We start from the raw sequence: 18,832 nt of genomic DNA, 5'->3' as shown, positions 1-18,832 counted from the left end.
TTGATTTTACCAAAAATGGTGTTTTGTTGGTTTGATGTTGATGATGATGATGCTAAGAACAAAATCAGAAAAAAAAGAGTAAAGGGGAAGGCTGGTGCGCGTGAAAGGAGAAAGGAAAGGAGAAAAGGAAAGTGCGGGATTTTCAGTCGGGATTTTTACGAGTCGGTTTTGACTCGTTTCAATAATAATTAAATCCGTAAGTCAAACGCAAATTCCGTCAAGACCAAAGTTTTTAAACACGAGATTACAATAAAATTGAGTATTCATACGACCCATTTCAAATTTCGTTTACCCAACGTTCAAACGAATTGTCATTTTCCCCCCGATACACCCTTATTTCGAAATAAAAGATTTTACACGGTTTAAACTATTTTTAAATATTTCAAAACTATCAAAACAAATACTTTTCTTCAAAATATAATAAAATTATATTTCTTTGAATTATTTTTACTTTAATTACTTTAAATATCAAATTTTATTTGATTAATAAATCATTTTTGAAATATATTAACGGTCCGAAATTACGGGGCGTTACAATCACCCCTCCTTTTAAAAAGTTTCGCCCTCGAAACTTAGAAGGAGAAATTATAGTAATAAGAAAATATAGGTATCTTTTCAATGAAACGGTGATACTCTTGTTGATCAGACAAGAACATCCATATTCATATCAAGATATAAAAATATTTCTACACCAATAAATGAGAAAACCCATTATTGAGACGTCTCCAACAACGAGATTCAACATTCACTAATGTTAAAACCATTGGAAATCATACAAGCATTTTCAAAATTTTAGTTTAAAGTTCTATAATAAGAATAATAATCAAAGGAGCTGTATGAATTTCATGAGGTAAGAATTGAAGTCGAACCTAAATGGGTGTCAAAGACGGAGTTCCATAGGTTACCACATCAAACTTACGAGAGGAGTATGATGAAGTAAGGAAAAGAGGTATGAGCAGTAACGCTCATGATCAAGGAAGAAGGAAAAACAGACAACAAGGGAATGCCAGACACTTTTATCACAAACTAAAACAACACCCAAAACGGTTCCAAAAACTTCCTAACAACAAAACTCATAATCACATCACTCCCAAGGGTTTCCTCAATTGCTTATGTTACCTCATCCTAATCTATTCCCTGAAACAAGGTATTCCACTATAAGCGTGATCTCATCGTTCCAAATCCTCAAACATCCAGAAACAACTTCCACAAGCCTAAGGTCAAAGCTTCCAACAAAGCTATATTCGTATCCAACTAGTGTCAACTATGGTTTCTTCAAAAAGTAAACCTTCAATCAAGAATCCCAATATCAAGCTATAAACTCCAAGAGAAAGTTCCTCAAATATCCCACAAGATTCTTATTTCAAAACAAGGTAGTAACATATCAACCCCAAACTCTGAAAAATCAATAGGATCTCAAGTTTTCTATCCTTTTGCTTATTAAGGATTGCCAAAAGCGGATTTACACTCAGCTACAACATCATCCCATCATCTCAAGTACTCAATGCGACCTCAAGGTCTATAAATCTATAGGGCTAACAAATTCTTCTCAACACTGAGTCTTTCTCAACTCAAGAACTCTCAAGAGCCAACTAATACCAAATCACATCACCAATCCATTCTGGTCATCAACATCCCCAAGGAGTATTCTTTCCAATTTGATATGCTAAACTTACTTACCATCAAATTTTCAAGGAACAAGGTCATAATTGTAACAACACTTTATCACCTCAGAGTTCCTAAAACCATAAATTGGAATTATGTTCCTTAGCCTAACAATTGGTGTCAACCATACCATTACCCTTTCTAGTTTCCAAAACAAGTGCTAAAAACCTCCCAATAAAGTAGCTTACTCTCTCTTTCATACCATACCTCAAGTAGTAATCAATATCACTCACTAAAACCAACTAATAATCTCACATGGTAACATATACATTATCAAACCCTCATCTCCAAAGTGATTAAGGAAGCCAATCACAATCTCGACTACTTAGTCAATCCTATATCCTCAAGTCACATCTCACTAACTCCGTAAACATGGTCAATAAGGTACCAACTATACTAAGGAGATAAGGAGTGATAAAGGAATAGAGAAATGGTAAAATATTTTCAAAGGGTGCATGAACCAGACAAGTTAGGAAACTAAGGAGTCCGACCGTAAAGATAACGGTTGACAAAAACAAGAGGTATTCGAGTTAAGAAGATATCTAGAGCAAGAAGAAGATACGTAAGATTTGGCATAAAAACAAGGTTCAACGAACGTTAAAGAGAAGGAAAGGAGAATAGAAGCGGCACAATGAAAGGGCTACCGCTTACCAAACACTCATCAAAGCTTATGATTGATATGATAAGGTTACACCACTAAGGTTCTCAACAAAGCCCCCAAAAGTCTACCAAATTATATGACTAACAAGGACTCCACAATGGTAGGTATTCCTCAAGTCAATTGGTTCTAAGAGCCAAAATCAATTCACCACACCAATTCATTTGTTACCATCTATGTCCCAAAGTATCTCCTTTACCATTCTCATCATCGAACTTCACTTACTATGTCATCCCCAAGTACCATGGCTTGTTTACTCCCTCATCTCACGACTTAGTACTTCTAGTCTCCGATACCATAAATTAGAATCACATCTTTGAACTCACGAACTACATTAAACAACATTCCACCAAAATTCCCAAATTCAGATATGATTAAGAAGGTCAACCACGTGTTCTCAAATTTCGAAAGGTCAACAAAGCTACTCTATACTAGGTTTGGTCAACTCAAAAGGTTTAACAAACTAACTAATTCCAAAGTACGATACCAATCCATTAAGCAACGTCAATGTCCTATTTTATTCCTTCCAAGGCCTACAAGGATTAGGGCTAACTATCATTCCTTAAATTTTCCACAAGAAACATTAAGACTCTCAAATGAAGTAGCTCAGGTTCATTCCATCTTATGTGCTAAGGTAGTACCCATGCTCAAACATCTATAACAAACAAGCTCTCAATAGAACTAAATCCCAAGGTGTTTCTCAACTCACTAGGCTCTCATATCAAGTACAGCTAACAAGACTAACCAAAGGATCCCAAGTTATATTTTCCTATACAACTCAAACCTTAAACAATCAATTTCTCAACTCGTTCACGCCCTCTAATGATATATCCTCCAAAACCGGGTTCTCTTGAACAAGGAAACTATCCTGCGGCATGGACTTTATTATAAGAAGAAAATGAACCAAAGATGAATCGGGAGAAAGAATAGAAGAGTAGTTAACAAGGCGAAAGAAGAGGAATTAAAAAGACGAATAAACAACGAGATTGGAAGATTAAGGTAAGATAGCATTATCTACATTTATTGGAGAGCCATCTTGTAAAAGAGAAAATCAATTAGTACCTAACAGTTAGCAATCACGAACAGACTACCACATAAAATCCTAAATCTACCCATCCTACCCTTCTCTCAAGTTTATTATTGAAAGGTCAAGTGATTCTAAGTGGGGTGCACAAACGTGCGTCGGGAGCAATAGGCTCTGATACCAACTGTGACACCCTTAAAATATAGCGTTATCTAATTACCTAAATGCGTAATTTCTACGGAAAAACTGGTAGGATATGTTTGTAAATGGTTCAACTAGTCAAAAACCTGCAATTTCAAAAATTTTCTAACTAAACCATTCACAACCATCCAACTCAAGAAGAGTGTCATAACCCTGCAACTGCTGATAAACTAACTTACATATATAACTAAAGACGCGGAAATATAAGGATACAAACCAAAAATAGAAAGGGAGACATATGTCCCTTCAAATTATATACAAACCAAAAGTGTAAAAGGTTTACTAATAAAATAGCCAAAACTAGGTCCAAGGTTCCTTGCTCACTAGCCGTCTGTGACCCCAACTAGCATCAACAACCTGTCAATCGCATTTTATACAAACACGAAAGCCACAATTCAGTGGGGAGTAACTTTGAGTCCTCCCAGCCACGAATCGTCATAATTAATGTAACATGTAGTAAAACATGTAAGCAATATGATAAACAATGTAATTATCATGTAATTCTAACCTATGACCCCTAAACTGACCACTAATCTATCATGTGAATCATATCACTCAAATAGGAATCCAAACTTTATCAATCGAACAGGCTTACATCTCACCTATTAAGTTCATAAAATCACCATACAAGAAAGGGCAATATATCAAAGACAGGCATAAGTTCTTAGTACGGTCAATAGTCACTTTGTAACTCGAGTCTATACCACGAGGTAGGGAAGGTAATCGAACCGGTATCTTGGCTCAGCGGTTACTATTAAGAAAACATGGCCAAGAGACAACACAACCCTAGCCTAAAATCTGCGCAGACCTAGACATGCGGATACACACCACCGCACCCAAGACCCACAACGTTTTTTAAAACAAATTGAAGTGAGTACCCTAAGGACACCACCGAAGGGTTGGCTAGTACTTAAGCTGACCCCATACTATCAAAATAAGTACCTGAGGTCATGCCCCAACTTGGATATAAATCCACTAGTCAGGAACACAAAGGCTATCAAGCAGTGAACATATACTCGTCAAAGACTATAAAGACCTATCTATGATGAAGGCCGAAATACTCACCTAGGACCTAGTCACAGCTAGTCCCAGCTTGAATACTTTAGCCCACACCACACAAGACTCACCACACAAGTCAAGTAAGACACCCACTTAACCTTAAGAGGGCAAAAAGTCCTACTTACCAACCTAAATGCTAACATTTTATCATGTGAAAGGCTATATAAATGTCTATTTACAGCATACAATCCCAACAGTGTCCTCAATAAGAATTCAATACTAACTTCCAATTCTAGCAATTTTAACAATATTAAAAGCTTTAGGGGAAACTAGGGCCATTACTACAAAATAAGAAGCTATTTAAATTCAATAAGCTATACATGTGAACTAAAGCTTGATAAATGGCCTAAAACAAGAAAAAGGCCGATTATCTAAATCATTCAACCGAATTTTTACCCGCAACCCCAGCCCTGCGACAGGTACGGGTCAAATTGCGGCTGACCAATCACTCAATTAATCGACATCGCATCGATCAAAGGGACTAAGGCTCAAGACAATCAACAAAACATTACAATTATAGCTATAAAATTCATTTTGAGCCTAATAATTACAATTTCCTTTTGTAAACTACCCTAACATGTGATAACTATTAATATAAGCACAATTTTACCAATAACATAATTTTTGTTACTATCAAAATACTACCCTTTTGTTACTTATACTATTCTAATATTAATTAACCCGAAAAGACCAAGATTGTACGAAAACCCGCGAAACAAGCACGGACCGACCCGGGCCAACCCCAAGACCGGCCGAGGCTGCCGTGGCCCTGCCGGCTGCTGCCGGGCCCGCTGCCGGCTGCTGCCGGGCCCGCTGCCGCACCATTTTTCCTCTTTTTTTTTCATTTTTATACCTTATAAGACCGTCTGAAAATTAATTAATCGTCCCCAATTCAACTTTGATAATTTAAACTAACAATTGACATGCATGCAACCATCCTAAACATGTGAAAATTACTACACCAACAAAAATCACCAAACATACAAAAATCAAAAACATGTGACGATCTTTCGTCGAGTAACTCGAAATATGTTACCTTAAGCTAGAAAAAGAGCAATTAACACCTTGAAAACCCAAACCCAAACGACACTAGCCGCTATCCTCTACAATATACGAGTCCCCGAACTCGTCTTCCAATCCTTCACCTAAATAAACAATTAAAACACAATAATAAGCATATAAAACCGAATTTCCGAAATTTTGTCTTAAAATAACTTAATGAAAACTGAAATTAGAACATACTAAGTTGTAGATCGTGGCGAGGGGATTCCGGAAAGGTAAATTATGCGAAAAACGGACTAGTAACGAAGAATTTATGGCGATTTTAAGCTTGATTTTACCAAAAATGGTGTTTTGTTGGTTTGATGTTGATGATGATGATGCTAAGAACAAAATCAGAAAAAAAAAAAGAGTAAAGGGGAAGGCTGGTGCGCGTGAAAGGAGAAAGGAAAAGAGAAAAGGAAAGTGCGGGATTTTCAGTCGGGATTTTTACGAGTCGGTTTTGACTCGTTTCAATAATAATTAAATCCGTAAGTCAAACGCAAATTCCGTCAAGACCAAAGTTTTTAAACACGAGATTACAATAAAATTGAGTATTCATACGACCCATTTCCAATTTCGTTTACCCAACGTTCAAACGAATTGTCATTTTCCCCCCGATACGCCCTTATTTCGAAATAAAAGATTTTACACGGTTTAAACTATTTTTAAACATTTCAAAACTATCAAAACAAATACTTTTCTTCAAAATATAATAAAATTATATTTCTTTGAATTATTTTTACTTTAATTACTTTAAATATCAAATTTTATTTGATTAATAAATCATTTTTGAAATATATTAACGGTCCGAAATTACGGGGCGTTACAATTTATGGATCCCGTTTCGATAACAAGGGAAAGGGTTGTAGGGTTGGATTAGGCGGACCCACGGTATCGGTCCACCTAATCCAACCTTAAACCCTTTCCCGTCCCGTTTTAGGATACCCGCCCCCCGTTTAATCCCTTTTGCGTACTAGGTACATTTCGAAATAGTGTTAGGTTCGTTTTACATATATTGTAGGTACGTTTAGTCTAAATAACCCATTTCCGATAACAAGGGAAAGGGGTTAGGGTTGGATTAGGCGGACCCGCGGTAGCGGTCCGTCTAATCGAACCCTATACCCTTTCACGTCCCGTTTTTGGATACCCGCCCCCCGTTTAATACCTTTTGCGTACTAGGTACGTTTCGAAATAGTCTTAGGTTCGTTTTACATATATTGTAGGTACGTTTTGTCTAAATAACCTATTTCCAATAACAAGGAAAAGGGTTTAGGGTTGGATTGGGCGGACCCACGGTGTGGTCGCCTAATCCAACCCTAAACCCTTTCCCGTCCCGTTTTAGGATACCAGGTCCCCTCGGAAAAGGGTTCACCATTCTCCTTTTAGCACTCAGTTTACGGTTCCGTTTCGATAACAAGGCAAAGGGTGTAGGGTTGGTACCGCGGGTCCGCCTAATTCAACCCTAAGACCTTTCCCGTCCCGTTTCAGGATACCCGGTCCCCTCTAAAGGGTTCACTCTTCCCGTTTACGGCTCGGTTTACGGATCCCGTTTCGATAACAAGGAAAGGGTTTAAGGTTGGATTTGGCGGACCGCGGTATCGGTCCCATTTGCGTACTAGGTACGCTTCAAATAGTCTTAGGTTCGTTTTAAATATATTGTATGTACGTTTCTTCTAAATAACCTATTTCCAATAACAAGGGAAAGGGTATAGGGTTGGATTAGGCGGACCGCGGTGAAGCGGATCGCCTAATCCAACCCTAAACCATTTCCCGTCCCGTTTTTGGATAGCCGGTCCCCTCGACAAGGGGTTCACCCTTCCCTTTTAGGGCTCGGTTTACCGTTCCGTTTCAATAACAAGGAAAGGGTTTAGGGTTGGATTAACAGGACCGTGGTAGCGGTCCAGCTAATCCAACCCTAAACCCTTTTCCGTCCCGTTTTAGGATACCCGGTCCTCTCTAAAAGGATTCACTCTTCCCCTTTTAGGGCTCAATTTATGGATCCCGTTTCGATAACAAGGGAAAGGGTTTAGGGTTGGATTAGGCGGACCCAGATCGGTCCGCCTAATCCAACCCTAAACCCTTTCCCGTTCTATTTTAGGATACCCGGTCCTCTCTGAAAGGATTCACTCTTTCCATTTTAGGGATCAATTTCTGGATCCCATTTCGATAACAAGGGAAAGTGTTTAGGGTTGGGTTAGGCGGACCCGCGGTATCGGTCCGCCTAATCCAACCCTAAACCCTTTCCCGTCCCGTTTTAGGATACTCGGTACCCCTCTAAAGGGTTCACTCTTCCATGTTTACGGCTCATTTTACGGATCCCGTTTCGATAACAAGGGAAAGGGTTTAAGGTTGGATTTGGCGGACCCGCGGTATCGGTCCCATTTGCGTAATAGGTACGCTTCGAAATAGTCTTAGGTTCGTTTTAAATATATTGTATGTACGTTTCTTCTAAATAACCTATTTCCAATAACAAGGGAAAGGGTATAGGGTTGGATTAGGCGGACCCGCGGTAGCGGGTCGCCTAATACAACCCTAAACCATCTCCCGTCCCGTTTTAGGATTGCCGGTCCCCTCGGAAAAAGGTTCACCCTTCCCCTTTTAGGGCTCAGTTTACCGTTCCGTTTCGATAACAAGGGAAAGGGTTTAGGGTTGGATTAGGCGGACCGATACCGCGGGTCCGCCTAATCCAAACCGAAACCCTTGCCTGTCCCGTTTTAGGATACCCGGTCCTCTCTAAAAGGATTCACTCTTTCCATTTTAGGGATCAATTTATGGATCCCGTTTCGATAACAAGGGAAAGGGTTATAGGGTTGGATTAGGCGGACCCACGGTATCGGTCCACCTAATCCAACCCTAAACCCTTTCCCGTCTCAATTTAGGATACCCGCCCCCCGTTTAATCCCTTTTGCGTTCTAGGTACATTTCGAAATAGTGTTAGGTTCGTTTTACATATATTGTAGGTACGTTTAGTCTAAATAACCCATTTCCGATAACAAGGGAAAGGGGTTAGGGTTGGATTAGGCGGACCCGCGGTAGCGGTCCGTCTAATCGAACCCTATACCCTTTCACGTCCCGTTTTTGGATACCCGCCCCCCGTTTAATACCTTTTACGTACTAGGTACGTTTCGAAATAGTCTTAGGTTCGTTTTACATATATTGTAGGTACGTTTTGTCTAAATAACCTATTTCCAATAACAAGGAAAAGGGTTTAGGGTTGGATTGGGCGGACCCACGGTAGCGGGTCGCCTAATCCAACCCTAAACCCTTTCCCGTCCCGTTTTAGGATACCAGGTCCCCTCGGAAAGGGGTTCACCCTTCTCCTTTTAGCACTCAGTTTACGGTTCCGTTTCGATAACAAGGGAAAGGGTGTAGGGTTGGTACCGCGGGTCCGCCTAATTCAACCCTAAGACCTTTCCCGTCTCGTTTTAGGATACCCGGTCCCCTCTAATGGGTTCACTCTTCCCCGTTTACGGCTCAGTTTACGGATCCCGTTTCGATAACAAGGGAAAGGGTTTAAGGTTGGATTTGGCGGACCCGCGGTATCGGTCCCATTTGCGTACTAGGTACGCTTCGAAATAGTCTTAGGTTCGTTTTAAATATATTGTATGTATGTTTCTTCTAAATAACCTATTTCCAATAACAAGGGAAAGGGTATAGGGTTGGATTAGGCGGACCTGCGGTAGCGGGTCGCCTAATCCAACCCTAAACCATTTCCCGTCCCGTTTTAGGATAGCCGGTCCCCTCGAAAAGGGGTTCACCCTTCCCCTTTTAGGGCTCAGTTTACCGTTCCGTTTCAATAACAAGGGAAAGGGGTTAGGGTTGGATTAGGCGGACCCGTGGTAGCGGTCCGGCTAATCCAACCCTAAACCCTTTTCCGTCCCGTTTTAGGATACCCGGTCCTCTCTAAAAGGATTCACTCTTCCCCTTTTAGGGCTCAATTTATGGATCCCGTTTCGATAACAAGGGAAAGGGTTTAGGGTTAGGATTACGCGGACCCGCGGTATCGGTCCGCCTAATCCAACCCTAAACCCTTTGCCGTTCCATTTTAGGATACCCGGTCCTCTCTGAAAGGATTCACTCTTTCCATTTTAGGGATCAATTTCTGGATCCCGTTTCGATAACAAGGGAAAGTGTTTAGGGTTGGGTTAGGCGGACCCGCGGTATCGGTCCGCCTAATCAAACCCTAAACCCTTTCCCGTCCCGTTTTAGGATACCCGGTACCCCTCTAAAGGGTTCACTTTTCCCCGTTTACGGCTCAGTTTACGCATCCCGTTTCGATAACAAGGGAAAGGGTTTAAGGTTGGATTTGGCGGACTCGCGGTATCGGTCCCATTTGCGTACTAGGTACGCTTCGAAATAGTTTTAGGTTCGTTTTAAATATATTGTATGTACGTTTCTTCTAAATAACCTATTTCCAATAACAAGGGAAAGGGTATAGGGTTGGATTAGGCGGACCCGAGTTAGCGGGTCGCCTAATACAACCCTAAACCATTTCCCGTCCCGTTTTAGGATAACCGGTCCCCTCGGAAAAGGGTTCACCCTCACCCTTTTAGGGCTCAGTTTACCGTTCCGTTTCGATAACAAGGGAAAGGGTTTAGGGTTGGATTAGGCGGACCGATACCGCGGGTCTGCCTAATCCAAACCGAAACCCTTTCCTGTCCCGTTTTAGGATACCCGGTCCTCTCTAAAAGGATTCACTCTTTCCATTTTAGGGATCAATTTATGGATGCCGTTTCGATAACAAGGGAAAGGGTTGTAGGGTTGGATTAGGCGGACCCACGGTATCGGTCCGCCTAATCCAACCCTAAACCCTTTCCCGTCCCGTTTTAGGATACCCGCCCCCCGTTTAATCCCTTTTGCGTACTAGGTACATTTCGAAATAGTGTTAGGTTCGTTTTACATATATTGTAGGTACATTTAGTCTAAATAACCCATTTCCGATAACAAGGGAAAGGGGTTAGGGTTGGATTAGGCGGACCCGCGGTAGCGGTCCGCCTAATCGAACCCTATACCCTTTCCCGTCCCGTTTTTGGATACCCGCCCCCCGTTTAATACCTTTTGCGTACTAGGTACGTTTCGAAATAGTCTTAGGTTCGTTTTACATATATTGTAGGTACGTTTTGTCTAAATAACCTATTTCCAATAACAAGGAAAAGGGTTTAGGGTTGGATTGGGCGGAGCCACGGTAGCGGGTCGCCTAATCCAACCCTAAACCCTTTCCCGTCCCGTTTTAGGATACCAGGTCCCCTCGGAAAGGGGTTCACCCTTCTCCTTTTAGCACTCAGTTTACGGTTCCGTTTCGATAACAAGGGAAAGGGTGTAAGGTTGGTACCGCGGGTCCGCCTAATTCAACCCTAAGACCTTTCCCGTCCCGTTTTAGGATACCCGGTCCCCTCTAAAGGGTTCACTCTTCCCCGTTTACGGCTCAGTTTACGGATCCCGTTTCGATAACAAGGGAAAGGGTTTAGGGTTGGATTAGGCGGACCCGTGGTATCGGTCCGCCTAATCCAACCCTAAACCCTTTCCCGTCCCGTTTTAGGATACCCGCCCCCCCCCCTTTAATCCCTTTTGCGTACTAGGTACGCTTCGAAATAGTCTTAGGTTCGTTTTAAATATATTGTATGTACGTTTCATCTAAATAACCTATTTCCAATAACAAGGAAAAGGGTACAGGGTTGGATTAGGCGGACCCGCGGTAGCGGGTCGCCTAATCCAACCCTAAATAATTTCCCGTCCCGTTTTAGGATAGTCGGTCCCCTCGGAAAGGGGTTCACCCTTCCCATTTTAGGTCTCAGTTTACTGTTCCGTTTCGATAACAAGGGAAAGGGTTTAGGGTTGGATTAGGCGGACCCGTGGTAGCGGTCCGCCTAATCCAACCCTAAACCCTTTTCCGTCCCGTTTTAGGATATCCGGTCCTTTCTAAAAGGATTCACTCTTCCCCTTTTAGGGCTCAATTTATGGATCCCGTTTCGATAACAAGGGTTTAGGGTTGGATTAGGCGGAGCGGGTCCGCCTAATCCAACCCTAAACCCTTTCCCGTCCCGTTTTAGTATACCCGGTCCTCTCTAAAAGGATTCACTCTTTCCATTTTAGGGATCAATTTATGGATCCCGTTTCGATAACAAGGGAAAGGGTTTAGGGTTGGATTAGGTGGACCCGCGGTATCGGTCTGCCTAATCCAACCCTAAATCCTTTCCCGTCCCGTTTTAGGATACCCGCCCCCCGTTTAATCTCTTTTGCGTACTAGGTACATTTCAAAATAGTCTTAGGTTCGTTTTACATATATTGTAGGTACTTTTAGTCTAAATAACCCATTTCCGATAACAAGGGAAAGGGGTTAGGGTTGGATTAGGCAGACCCGCGGTAGCGGTCCGCCTAATCGAACCCTAAACCCTTTCCCGCCCGTTTTTGGATACCCGCCCCCCGTTTAATCCCTTTTGCGTATTAGGTATGTTTTAAAATAGTCTTAGGTTCGTTTTACATATATTGTAGGTACGTTTTGTCTAAATAACCTATTTCCAATAGCAAGGGAAAGGGAAAGGGTTTAGGGTTGGATTGGGCGGACCCGCGGTAGCGGGTCGCCTAATCCAAACCTAAACCCTTTCCCGTCACGTTTTAGGATACCAGGTCCCCTCGGAAAGGGGTTCACCCTTCCCCTTTTAGCACTCTGTTTACAGTTCCGTTTCGATAACAAGGGAAAGTGTGTAGGGTTGGTACCGCGGGTCCGCCTAATTCAACCCTAAGCCCTTTCCCGTCCCGTTTTAGGATACCGGGTCCCCTCTAAAGGGTTCACTCATCCCCGTTTAGGGCTCAGTTTACGGATCCCGTTTTGATAACAAGGGTTTAGGGTTGGATTAGGCGAACCCGCGGTATCGGTTCGCCTAATCCAACCCTAAACCCTTTCCGTCCCGTTTTAGGATACCCGCCCCCCGTTTAATCCCTTTTGCGTACTAGGTACGCTTCGAAATAGTCTTAGGTTCGTTTTAAATATATTGTATGTACGTTTCGTCTAAATAACCTATTTCCAATAACAAGGGAAAGGGTATAGGGTTGGATTAGGCGGACCCGGGGTAGCATGTCGCCTAATCCAACCCTAAACAATTTCCCGTCCCGTTTTAGGATAGCCGGTCCCCTCGGAAAGGGGTTCACCCTTCCCCTTTTAGGGCTCTGTTTACTGTTCCGTTTCGATAACAGGTGAAAGGGTTTAGGGTTGGATTAGGCGGACCCGTGGTAGCGGTCCGCCTAATCCTATCCTAAACCCTTTTCCGTCCCGTTTTAGGATACCCGGTCCTCTCTAAAAGGATTCACTCTTCCCCTTTTAGGGCTCAATTTATGGATCCCGTTTCGATAACAAGGGAAAGGGTCTAGGGTTGGATTAGGCGGACCCGCGGTATCGGTCCGCCTAATCTAACCCTAAACCCTATCTCGTCCCGGTTTAGGATACCCGCCCCCCGTTTAATCCCTTTTGCGTACTAGGTACGTTTCGAAGTAGTCTTAGGTTTGTTTTACATATATTGTAGGTACGTTTCGTCTAAATACCCTATTTCCAATAACAAGGGAAAGGGTTTAGGGTTGGATTAGGCGGACCCGTGGTAGCGGTCCGCCTAATCCAACCCTAAACTCTTTCCCGTCCCGTTTTAGAATACCCGGTCCCCTCTAAAAGGGTCACTCTTCCCCTTTTAGGGCTCAATTTACGGATCCCGTTTCAATAACAAGGGAAAGGGTTTAGGGTTGGATTAGGATAATTGATTAATGACCGACCTATTTAAATATAGGTAAAAAAACACAAACTATTAAAGTAAAACCGAAAACTCACTGATAACATATTGCGTATCTATTTAGTTTGGACTCCATATAATTTTGCATAGTTCTGCGATGAAACCGTTATATGTAACAACGTGTAATAAAGAGTCAAAAATTGATTTCATTTGGTATAAATGTCAAATTATGGATTTATGATCAGTCGCCACCCTTAGAGTCTAATAAGTCATCCCTATCACAATTTGAAATTATGATATGATCTAAATAACCTATTTCCAATAACAAGGGAAAGGGTTTAGGGTTGGATTAGGCGAACCCTAAACCCTTTCCCGTTCCGTTTTAGGATACCCGCCCCATGTTTAATATCTTCTACGTACTAGGTTTGTTTCGAAATAGTCTTAGGTTCATTTTACATACATTGTAGGTACGTTTCGTCTAAATAACCCATTTCTGATAACAAGGGAGATAACTACGGAAACGTACCTACAATTTATGTAAAACGAACCTAAGACTATTATCCGCCTAACCTAGGTACGTTTCTAGAGAAAAAGTAACAACTTTAAGTCAATAACTCAGAAGCTGGCATCTTAGGCAATGGAACAATTTATCCACCGAAAATGTGAATACTGATTCAAATTAAAACATAACTAATAGAGGTCACAACACATGCCAACAGCTAACATCAACAAAAATACAATATCCATTCAAATTAAAGCTTCCTCCTACATTTGGACATTAACAAAATACAATATCTTCTATAGTCGGCTATTACACCCCTCTGTACAGCCCTTCTGGATACAATTGTTGTGCATCCCAATCCACAACTATTTCATTGACAATACCTACATCATCAAATCATGTAAAATATCATTAATACGTTGTAGATATGCCCTCTTCCACTAATATGTAAATTTTAAGAAAACAAGAAAATAAAGTACCTAATTATGATTATGAGATTACTTGTTAGCAAGTTGACTCGGGCAATTTCTACTATCATGGCGTGCCATTTCCCCACAAGCACGACATTTTCTTAGAGGCGTAGCGTGCTCCTCCATTGCCTTTTCTTTTTCAGAAGTCATCCTTCTACCAGATCCCTTATTTTTTGCTTAACTTGGAGGAAGACTATTTGCTTTAGTTGGTATTTTAGACCCAAGAAGTGTCTCAATTTGAGTTTTCTTGCTTTTTGACTTCCCACCACTACTTGAAATCAATAACTTCTCATTGAAACACTGAAACAATTCGAGTAACTCTTTCTCCTTCTCCACATCATCTTCCACAAGTGACACTGCAGTGAACACCCCTGACCATAATTCACTGATAGTTTTTTGTCTTGTGTCAATTGTCGAACAATCAGCTTCTAAGGACGTCCCTACAACATTAAAGATAGGACGAAATGTTGCATAATTGCTCCACCTCGGCAATAGATATTCAGAAGGTATTTCATCAAACCCCTTATTATGCAACACCCATACACAATGTCTATAAAGTATCCCAAATCTCTGAAACCTCTTGCATGACCACACAAAAGTTTTCCCATCAACATCGACTTCATAGACTTTCTTGCTCTCAGGATTTATAACAAATAAACGCTCCACGTCACTTTCTTTCGTGCTTTTGTTGGCCTCATTACAAGAGTAGTATGCACCTTTCAACTCTTCTTGAAAATCATAAAACATAGGTGGTGTGTAAAATTTAGCACACTTCTTTTCTATAGAAAGGGGAGTTGACAAGATAGGAGAGGAGTTTTTAGAATCAACAGTTAACTTTGAATGCGTCCAGCGTTGAGCATCCATTGCTGACTGGAAGCGCATCCAAAACTGAATAAGTGATAGGTTGGGGTTGGTGAAGTTGCCGAAGAAACTATTCTCTGATTTTGACCTTGAAGTTGTCCTCAGAAGCCCACCCCTATAAGTGTCCCGAAAATATGCAGGAATCCATAATTTGCAGTCCTCAAACATGGATTTCAGCCACTCATTTCCAGATAAATCATGTTTTTCCATAATTGAACACCAGCTCGACTCAAATTCAGTTGGCTCAATATCTTCATTCCAAACAATAGAACTTATTTCTTTTAGAAAGTCTGTGTCTTTGTAAATGGTTGAACCAACTTTGTCAGACAATTTTTTCATGATATGCCACATACAGAATCTATGTGTTGTGTTACCTGAAAACACATTTTTAACATACAGAATCTGTGTGTTGTGTTGCCTGAAAACACAGTAGTAGGATCTTCATAAAATTGTCAAAAAGCCAGGTAAAAGACTCTTCATTCTCCAGCATTATCAAACCAGCCGCAAAAGTGACACATTTTTTATGGTTGTCAACCCCCGTAAAAGGACAAAACACCATACGATATTCATTAAAGTCGAATGTGGTGTCAAAGGACACAGAATTACCAAAGAGTACATAGCTCTTAATTGCAATTGGATCAGCCCAGAAAACCTTAGTGAGTCTTTTGTCCTCATCAACATCAAAATCCAAGTAAAATGAGGGACACCTAGCTCTTTTTTGTATGAAGCCCTTTATCAGCATTTCCGCATCATATTCTTTGATGTATTTATTTACATCCCTTGAAAAATTCTTAAAATCTTCTAAGGAAGCCCCTACGTTTTTATATCCCCTAACGTACTCTTTAAACATTTGAAATGTCTTCACAAGCCCCCGGTTAACACGTGAGTTATCCATTATCATTTTCTTATGCACAAGGTTGAGCTTCCTAAATGACTTTAACTGAATCATTGTGGCTGGAGTTACCATTGCATTTGAGTGCACCTCGATAAATTTATACACCTCATACTCACCAGCAGGAAGTCTCTTAAACTTAATCCTGGCAGTACACCCAACTCTTGTTATTGCCCTCCTCCTTTTTTGCCCACCATGCTGCCTATTACCTTCTTTGTTACACACACAACACTTATGTGTAGTAACTCCTTCAATGATTTTACTTGAATCCAATCTCGGACTAAAGTCACAAGCTTTGGCATATGCTTTGTAAAAATCCAAGCCTTGCTCCAAATTCTCAAATTTCATTCCAACAAAGAGTTTAAGCTCTTCTGAACAATGAGTCACTCCGTGAATCTCACTACTAGCAACAACTTTCGGGCTATCTAGAACACTCAAATTAACAACAATTACTTATAAACTGCCGTCTTGCTTCACACTAACAAAATGCAATAAATAAAACTAAATGATTTACCTGGCACATCATTCACTAATGGCACATCATTCACTAATAATTGATCTGGACAGTTAGTAAGCAATAATATATCTTCTTCTGGATTTGTTGAAATATCCATGTCATTAGTATCACCAACTATAGCTGCAGAAACAACGAATGGTCAAATGAGCACTTATTCGCTAATAATTTTGAAAAATGATGATTGTCCTAGCTCTAACTAATGTAATTCAACAGCTAAAATTGTCACAAGGGAAAGGGTATTAGGAAAAGTAACGAGGGAAAGTGTACGAAACAACAAAATTGCCAACATTGTCATACAAACAAGCAAACACCTAAATTTAACAATCAATCAAATAATCAATTGTTCAATTAACACAGCAAAAAAATTACACGATCAACTCAGAACTAAGTACAATTAATCTCATAAAACCTGCAACAAAGCAGAATTCTAGAAGTAGATTGAGACGTCAAAATAATTAGCCATCTTAACACATCTCTTGTCCTTTCTTCTTATGTTATTATTTGCTCATATGTGCTGAACATCAATTTTTTTTGCCTTATTTGATTCAACACCATCGTTTTTATCTGATTTATTTTGCAACATCCATGATTTAAAACAAAGAATTCTACACTGGAACTAATACTCAGTACATGACTCATTTAAAAGATTTTATGAACCAAATTTGCAGAGATCATTTCACAATTAAATGCAGAATCAATGCAAAACGAGTGAAAATCCACAACTTATCAGCTGGGTTCAAGACCATAGGGAGTGATTCTGCATTTTATATTAAAAAGAGATCTTCTTTATCTGTATTTATCTCTCAACTTATCCTACTGACTTTACTGCATCTTTACATAATGTGATGTCTATTCATGAACCCAGTTCTTACACACAACCAAACAGAAAAAGAAGATCTCTTTTTTAGACTTTATGAACCAAATCTGCAGAGATCTCTTTTGAATATAAAATGAAGAATCAATGCAAAAAGAGTGAAAAAATTCGTACCATCTACCATTTGGGAATCATCTTCATCATTTACGGTTTTAGTTACTGAGGCATGTTCTTCAGTACAAACATCTGCAATTAAAATCACAATAGTATCTTAGTAAGTGCATCTAAAAATCTACAATTAAAATGTTCATCGCACAACAAAATAAAGAATTCGTACCTGAAGTTGAAGAACAATTGGTTGGGACTGTTACCATCTTTGAAGAATTTAACCCAATTGAAACCCTAAAAAAAACGATTTGAATTTTTCGGTTATTAAAGACCCTAATTTATCAAACAATTTGAAATTTCTGCATAAAATTAACCTCTTAAACTACCCTATAATCCATATATGTGCATTGATCTAAAATACCAAATCAATTGAATGTAAAATTTTCGATTAAATTATTTTATGAAAAAAATAACAGTAATTGAAGCTAACCTTGTTTGACGAATTAATGATGAGCTGAATGTTGTAAATCTAGAAGCTTGTTTCGTAGAGGATAGTGATGGTAGAAACTAGTTTAGCAAGAAGAGAATCGCGGGAGGTTGAAGAAGATAACCATGAAAGCTGAAACTTCTTTTGTGGAAGAAGATACAAGCGCATAAAAAGATAACAATGGATAATGGGTTGGTTCGTACGGATCCCGCCCATATATATATATATATATATATATATATATATAAATAAAAGGGACTGACCAACCCGTATCAAATACATTTGATCAGAAATTATTTGGGTTCCATTTTATAGGTGTGACTTCAAGGGATCAACTGATCACCACCGTCAAACGACAGTAATGTCAAACTTTAGTCAGCCAATCGTTACCAATAAATGTTGATCAGTTGACTATATAATATATCATCCCCTATGTATTCTTATCATGAGATTTAAATATGTGATCGCACTATTGTTGAGGACACATACTCCAACAATCTCCCACTTGTCCGAGACAAGTGTGCGTCACTAATTCTCTTGTCGTATTACTATCTCCCACTCAATGCAAGGTGTATCGCAGGTCGTACTTGCATGTGATCATATCTAGAGTGGTTTCCTCGATCTGGAGAGTAACAGTTTGACCGGAATTATCTGCCGTAGATACCTTCCGAGCGTGGCCACGCATTTCTAGTTCACTACTCCTCGAGTGGCCCTGAGATTTAAATAACCCTAACGAGGGGGTGGACAATTCCTATCGCACTATTCCCATCTAATAGCCACAGCTCATCGTGACCCAAAAGATGCCCATTTGCACT

At 40.3% G+C, this 18,832-nt stretch overlaps 2 protein-coding genes across 2 annotated transcripts; both read right to left on the bottom strand.

Moving 5' to 3' along the window:
* Positions 1–14,515: 14,515 nt before the first annotated feature.
* LOC141627765 (protein FAR1-RELATED SEQUENCE 5-like) lies at positions 14,516–15,538 on the bottom strand. Its single transcript, XM_074440986.1, has one exon. The coding sequence runs from the start codon at positions 15,536–15,538 to the stop codon at positions 14,516–14,518; it is 1,023 nt and encodes a 340-aa protein (XP_074297087.1).
* Positions 15,539–15,587: 49 nt separating this feature from the next.
* LOC141627763 (protein FAR1-RELATED SEQUENCE 5-like) lies at positions 15,588–17,796 on the bottom strand. Its single transcript, XM_074440985.1, has 4 exons — positions 17,760–17,796; positions 17,597–17,668; positions 16,606–16,728; positions 15,588–16,516 (listed from the first exon to the last, which is right to left on the bottom strand). The coding sequence occupies exons 1-4, from the start codon at positions 17,794–17,796 to the stop codon at positions 15,588–15,590; spliced, it is 1,161 nt and encodes a 386-aa protein (XP_074297086.1).
* Positions 17,797–18,832: the final 1,036 nt, after the last annotated feature.

This window comes from Silene latifolia, chromosome Y (assembly GCF_048544455.1).
Source record: "Silene latifolia isolate original U9 population chromosome Y, ASM4854445v1, whole genome shotgun sequence".
Taxonomy (NCBI): Eukaryota; Viridiplantae; Streptophyta; class Magnoliopsida; order Caryophyllales; family Caryophyllaceae; genus Silene; species Silene latifolia.
The sequence above is the reverse complement of the archived record's forward strand: the minus strand, read 5'-3'. Positions and strand labels throughout refer to the sequence as shown.